At 36.0% G+C, this 7,211-nt stretch overlaps 1 protein-coding gene across 1 annotated transcript; it reads right to left on the bottom strand.

Moving 5' to 3' along the window:
- Positions 1-3,775: 3,775 nt before the first annotated feature.
- LOC106314720 (glutathione S-transferase T3-like) lies at positions 3,776-4,633 on the bottom strand. Its single transcript, XM_013752550.1, has one exon. The coding sequence runs from the start codon at positions 4,631-4,633 to the stop codon at positions 3,776-3,778; it is 858 nt and encodes a 285-aa protein (XP_013608004.1).
- Positions 4,634-7,211: the final 2,578 nt, after the last annotated feature.

Here is a 7,211-nt window from a genome sequence, read left to right as displayed (position 1 = left end):
TTCCAAATACTAATGCTCGACAGTGAGGAGACCTAAGCAATAGCTAGTTCAAAATGTGAAAAGATTGGGAGTAAACTCATAAAACCTCTAAGATGCCTCTTGTTATAATTTGGAAGCAACCGGGTAATGAGTCTACACTTTCGAAGAGGCCAAAGCTGACAATGTGATTTGGGTAACGAGTATTGCATCCTTACAAGGAAGCCTTTGCTTATATTATCACCAATAACACATTTGAAAGTTCACTGATAGTCTATTTCCGTTTTCCTCACCTTCGGATTCATTAAACATTGAAAGCCTCAAATTCAGAGTCTCATTCTCTATGTGACATAAGTTACTGTAGTACTTGATCCATAAAAGCACCATAAGAAGCCATAGAATGTGGAATTCTTCTTGACCGTTTGAAATTGTTTTGTTCTTTTTGCTCTCAACATTTATTGTTGTTTACAAATTGTGTAAGTTAAAAAAAAAGTGACTCTTTGGTAAGGTTTGTCTCTGATCAGTGGCGGACCCACAAAGGGAAGAGGAAGATCATATAGCATCCCATAGATATTAAAAAAAACAATTGTTTGGGCTTGGAGCATCATTACAGGAGGGACCCAAATTAAGTCCTTAGCATTATTATTGATTACTTTAGGGTTTAAGGACAAAGTTAAGGACTTTTGAATTTTTGTTGATTATTGGTAAAGACTTTTATGAGTCCTTAGAAAATTTTGATTGTTTATTTTAATAACTAAAATAAATGTAAAAGATAAGTTTTATATAAAACATTAAACATTGAAAACATAAAAAAAAATTACGAAGATGAAAAAAAAATTACAAAGTTGAATTAAAAAAAATTCAGAAACATGATAAACATTTTATTACATTAATAGAAACTTAAAAATTACATATTATTTTGAAGATGTCCAAATTTAGCCCATATATGTTCAATCAAATCATTTTTTAATTGTTGATGGACTTGTCTATCCCGGACTCTTGTTCGTCGTTGAAGCGTATTACCGAGATTTGTAGGCATTTCGACAGAATATGTGAGGTCCTCATTTTGTCCCTGTTGAAATTCTAAAAAGTCATACTGAGTGTATGAATCTCTTTCATCTTCAACAATCATATTATGAATTATGATACATGCTCTCATAATATTTGCTATTTTGCGTTTATCCCATAAACTGGATGGATTTTTAACCACGGCGAATCTAGCTTGCAAGACTCCAAAAGCACGCTCGACATCTTTTCGGACTGATTCTTGGGTTGTAGCAAATAACCGATTTTTTTGGTCCTTGTGGTAGTGAGATAGATTGAATAAAAGTCGCCCATTTCGGATAAATATCATCTGTGAGATAGTAACCGAAATGGTAGTCTGTTCCGTTGACAGAGAAGTTGACTTCCGGGGCAACACTGTTAATAATGTCATCGAAAACATTGGATCGATCAAGAATATTTAGAACATTCATAGTACTTGGAGCTCCAAAAAACGCGTGTCATATCCAGAGGTCAGATGAAGCTACCGCCTCCAAGACAATTGTTGGTTTGTCGGTTCTTCGTGAATACATTCCTTTCCAAGAGGTAGGACAATTCTTCCATTCCCAATGCATGCAATCGATGCTTCCAACCATTCCGGGAAATCCACGGTGTTCTCCAATATTGAGTAGTCTTTCAAGATCAGCTGCCGTGGGGCGTCGCCAAACAAGTTGATTATTGCAGCGGAAAACTCATGCAAACATTTTCGAGCTGTTGTTTCACCAAGTCTTACATATCCGTCGACAGTATCAGCCCCACCACCATATGCCAATTGACGAATTGTTGCGGTACATTTTTGGAACGGTGAAAGATCGGACCGTCCGGTAGCGTCTTGTGTTGGTTGAAAATACGCTACTTCCGTAGAGAGACGATGCACAATACTCAAGAACAAAGCCTTATTCATTCGAAACCGGCGGCGGAATAAATTGTGAGGATATGTAGGATTATCACAAAAATAATCATTCCAGAGTTGATCATGACCTTCTTCTCGGTTTCGCTCGATAAAAATACGTGGTTTCCGCTGTTTTGGTTCTGGAATTGAATTTTTGAATAAATCATCAAATATGTCGTCATCATCATCATCATCATCTTTGTGGTAATGATAATGGGAAGATGATGCCATTGAAAATTTAAAAAAGAGAGAAAAAATTTCGAAAGAGAGAAAAGTATTCGAAAGAGAAGAGAAGAGGGGTGATTCGCATATTTTAAAGAGGAGACCATATCATATTTATACACAAGGAGTGCATCTTGTTGTTCTTCTGACCCCATGACAAGCAAACCTCTCGTGAACACTAGAAAATTTGAACATTACAAAATCTTGTGACTTTGTAGTACATCATGTGAAAGAAACAACCAAAAAATGCTTGTCACTTTAATGCTTGTGACTTTGTAGTACAACATGTGAAGGATACAAACACAACTCTGTTTTGGCTCATGTGAAGACTTGATTCATTTGGTAAGTTCACGGACTTGATTCAAGAGTTGATTCATTTGGTATTAACCTGCTTGGCTCATGTCAAGACTAGATTCATTTGGTAATCGAAACAAATACATGGAGAAACAAGTCTGTGACATTACATAACCATACAACACAAGTCCATGGTAATTGAAACAAATACAAAGACATAACCATAAACATGTTTGTAGCTTGGTTCACAAGTTTTACGGTTTACATATAACACAAATACTCTCACCTCACGTTTACATAACCATAACCAACACTCCTACTAATAAGACTAAAACCAGAACCATTACACCTACTAGCAACTCAAACCCATGCATACTCTGTGTTTTCTCCTTAGCCATATCACACACCATCTTCTCTAGCCTAATGAGTTTCTGCTCAGTCTCATCGTCTCTGAAAAGGGAAAGAGTTTCGACCTTTTCATCTAACACAAAAACGTGTCTATCTCTGGCTCTCATCTCCTCCATCACTGCCACATCCCACCACTTCCAAACATGACATTAACCATCATCTACATTCTCGCAGGTATAATATCGTCTACCTGTGGTGATTACATGCAACATTACTCAAAAGCAAGACCATGTTTATTACTCAAACGCAAGCAAGACCATGTTTATTACTCAAACGCAAGCAACATTACTCAAAAGCAAGACCAAGACAGTTTTTATCACTCAAGGTTCAATAGCAAGTCTTCTTACATGGATGTTGGCTGCTGGTAGACGTTGCAAGCAGTGGCCGAGCACCACAGTAGCAAGTCTGGGGGAAGCCAAACTCCACCTCGGGTTGCGGAGGGTAGTTAATTGGTTCACAAGCACGCAAACTTAGCTCAGCTTGGTCACGGCGAATTAAATCAGATGTCTCGCTGAAGCCACTGTCAACAGAGTGTCCAAATAAGTCCTCTGACTCCGAAGCAAGGCTATAGCTGTAGTCAAGACCCATGGTTTACGTTACCTGCAAAAATAATCATTCTACATAAGCAAACTTAAATTTAAATTTAAAGTTTAAAACATAAGCAAACAGAGATTTTAAGTTTAAATTTAAACAGAAATTTAATCAAACAGATACATAATCATTCAACATAAGCAAACAGAGAATACATTCATCATAATCAAACAAAAATTTATAACATTAATTTAAATCAGAAACTTAAAACAGGAAGTAAAAACATGAAGTAAAAACAGGAAGTTAAAACATAAAATTAAAAGCAAACATGATTCTCAGATTAAATTCTCAGAAATATTGGGCTAGAAGCTTGTTCTTGACAACTTCTCCAGTCTCGGTTAGTGATTCTTTCTAGGCAAGGAGAGTGTCTAGGATGGCGAGCTTCGACAGTTTCTCCTTCATCGCCAAGACCTCCTTCTTCATTTCCCAAATGGTGGCATACTCTTCAACTGACTTCCCTTGAGCAGTGTTCCTTTTAGATTTAGCAACCTTCACACCTTCTGGCCTAATCTCATGATCCTCAACAGTTGGGCTTGAAGTTTGGGAAACTGACTCACCATTTTTCCTCTTTGAATTACCACTGCCACTACCATTAATAGGGTTAAGGCTGAGCCATTTCTGTTCATACTTGAGGACACACCACGCATACTCAAGATTGAACTTGACACCATGATCAGGGTAGAATATTTCATGGGCCTTCTTGAGAACATCAGTGTCACTCTGACCACTACTATTATGTCGCTCTGCTGCCGAAAATGCGGCACAAAACTTGTTAGTGAAGTCATTGATTCTGTGCCACCTCTGCTTACAGTGGAGATGTCCTCTCTTTTCAACATCCTGTCTACCATGCGGATTGTCCGCATAATAAACTCCTACTCGTTTCCAGAAGGTCGTCCATTTCTGTTCATTACCAACAACTGCGTCCTTGGAAGTGTTAAGCCACGCACTGATAAGAACTTCATCATCAGCTGGGTGCCACTTCTTTCTCTCCTTTGCAGACACTGATCGAGATGAAGGTGGAGGTGGAGGTGGAGGTGGAGGTGGAGCGTCACTCTGTTGCGGACTGAAAGGAGGGAACTCGGACTCTCCAAAGTTAATATTGGAATGAAAACTTTCATAAGGAAAGTTTTCATTCGGAACACTTCCTTGTTGACTGTTAAACAGTCCAACATAACTAGAGGACTGAGTAGGAATATTTCTTAAATCCATGCCGAGAAGGGATTGAAGAGAAGAGAAGAGGAATGATTATAGAAGCGATAAGTTAAGAAGATATATAATAGAATGAAGAAAAGAAGGGGTTTAATAGAAGCAAGTGTAGTGTAATAAGTATTAACCATAACCTATATAGGTCTTATCAGAAGTTATTACCCAACTATAAACCTAACAAGTTTAGAAAATTAAAAGGAGGTTCGGTTAGACAAGTATATCTTAATATGAAAACAGTTTTCTCGCATGAAAAATATAATAGAATGAGTTTCAAATCAGATACGCAGCAATGCCTAGCTTGCAAAATGGACCCGTTTAGAGTTTCAAAGCCATGAGTTACAATCGCAGAGAACCCTAATTTCCGATTCAATCCTCACAAACCCTAATTTCCGATAAGGAGTGCATCTTGTTGTTCTTCTGACCCCATGACAAGCAAACCTCTCGTGAACACTAGAAAATTTGAACATTACAAAATCTTGTGACTTTGTAGTACATCATGTGAAAGAAACAACCAAAAAATGCTTGTCACTTTACATAACCATACAACACAAGTCCATGGTAATTGAAACAAATACAAAGACATAACCATAAACATGTTTGTACGCAGAGAGGTGGCGATTGTAACCGAGATCGGAGAACGCGGTGTCGAGGTCGGTGTCGTCTCCTGCAATCGCCGTCGCCAGAGAAGGAGAGAAGATAGGCGAAAAAAATGAAGTCGATACTTCACGCGTTGTAACTCTCCCGATTCGGTCTTCCTCTCGGGTTGCGACGCGTGTCCTTAAGGACGGGCATTAAACGTCTACTAATTAACAAACGAAAGCTTCGTCTCTAACTCACTTTTGTTTAAAAAAATAATAATTAGAGGTTAAGGACAGTGTTAAGGACACTGATAATGTTGCTCTTAATAACACAATATTATGTCCAATATATATTCTTTTCATTTCAGTATAATTTCTATTGGGCATTTTGGATATTCAGATTGGTTTTGGTAAAAATCCATTGGTTCTACATATTCTGTTTAGAGGAATTTTTGGCCATTTAGAAATTAACAATATATTATTTGTCTTTCTTAGTTTTAAATCGGCTCACTTATAAATATTTTATATTTTATATTTTGATTTGGATATTTATCACCAGAAAGTTGAATATATATATATATATATAAATATATAAAAATATCTGCAATACTGAATTATACTAATAATATTCAAAATTACTAAACATTTAATATCTGATGGGATAAAATAGTTATAATCGTGTTTGATCGGAATTAATTCTTGGATTGATTTTATTTCCGATTCTTGAATTTGAAATTTTTCACATGGCTGGTTAAAAATTATACATAACAGAAAATAATGGACAAGAAATATTTCTAAATTTTATTTATGAACTAAGAGAATAATATATTTCTTCAACAAACATACAACATCGCATACAATATCATTCTTATAGGAGACATTAAACAAATTTTCTGAACTACAAAATTTTCATTTCCCAGAATCTTAAACTTAGTTCCAATTTAAGAAAAAAAATGTAATTTTCATATTCGTTCAAACATTTTTTTTTGTTGAAATGTTAAATTTATATATCAACAAAAGAAAAAATGTTTACAGTACTGAAATTTTGAAATAACTATTGTAGTGCCATCATTTTAATTCTTTCCCAGCCATCTTTGCATAAGGAGGCTACTGAACTCAAGGTTTCTGCCTCGAATGGATGAGATTCTGTTCCGTATGGTTATGTCTAGCGATCGCACAAGCTGAGCCGGGGAGTTCCAAGAGTTGTTATGTTTCCGACCATTGCGTTCTCTCCACAGTGAGTAGATTGATCCTTGAAAAGCCAGCCGAAGCAGGCAGGAATCAACCTTATTACGGCGAAGAGATAGCAGGGTGTTGATGGTAATACTCTAGTTGGGATTTGGCCAACGCAGAAGAGAACTTGTCAAGTCAGTCCAAACAGTATAGGAGTACGGGCATGCAAAGAATAGGTGGTCTCGGGTTTCGTCTGGCTCGTCACATAGCCTGCAAACCTGAACCTCTCCCCACGCTCGAGTCTGATAGCCTGTTGAAGTCTATTACGCACGGCCAGCCACGCTATAAACGAGAACCGTGGTATTGCTTCCGAGTACCATATTATTTTCGTTCAAACATTAGGTGTGGTTGTAGTATTTTATTTGCTGGTCTAGAGGACAAACCACTCAAGCAATTAGACACATATTTTTAGAAAGTATATTTTTCTTTATTTTTCGTATTAAGAATTTTTGTTAGTATTTATATCTAAATATAATTTATAATTTTTTGTAATAATAATAGTTGTAAGCATTTTTACTCTTATTTATAGAACTTTTACTAACAGATATATTTAATATATTGCTAAATAATAATTATTTTAAAATGTGAAATTTTATATTATTAGTGGAATGTTTATGATAACATTGAGTAATATTGATGTGTAATTAACTTGGTAAAATTATGTTTATCAATTATCAATATAGTGAATTAATTTAAATTCTGGTCAATCCATGATTCAATAACAACATGTTTTTAGATATGTCATAAAATCTTGAAGTTTCAAGACAAAG

This window comes from Brassica oleracea, chromosome C9, assembly GCF_000695525.1.
Source record: "Brassica oleracea var. oleracea cultivar TO1000 chromosome C9, BOL, whole genome shotgun sequence".
In the NCBI taxonomy this organism is placed as follows: domain Eukaryota; kingdom Viridiplantae; phylum Streptophyta; class Magnoliopsida; order Brassicales; family Brassicaceae; genus Brassica; species Brassica oleracea.
Note: the sequence above shows the minus strand (reverse complement) of the source record. Positions and strands in the feature narration are given on the sequence as shown.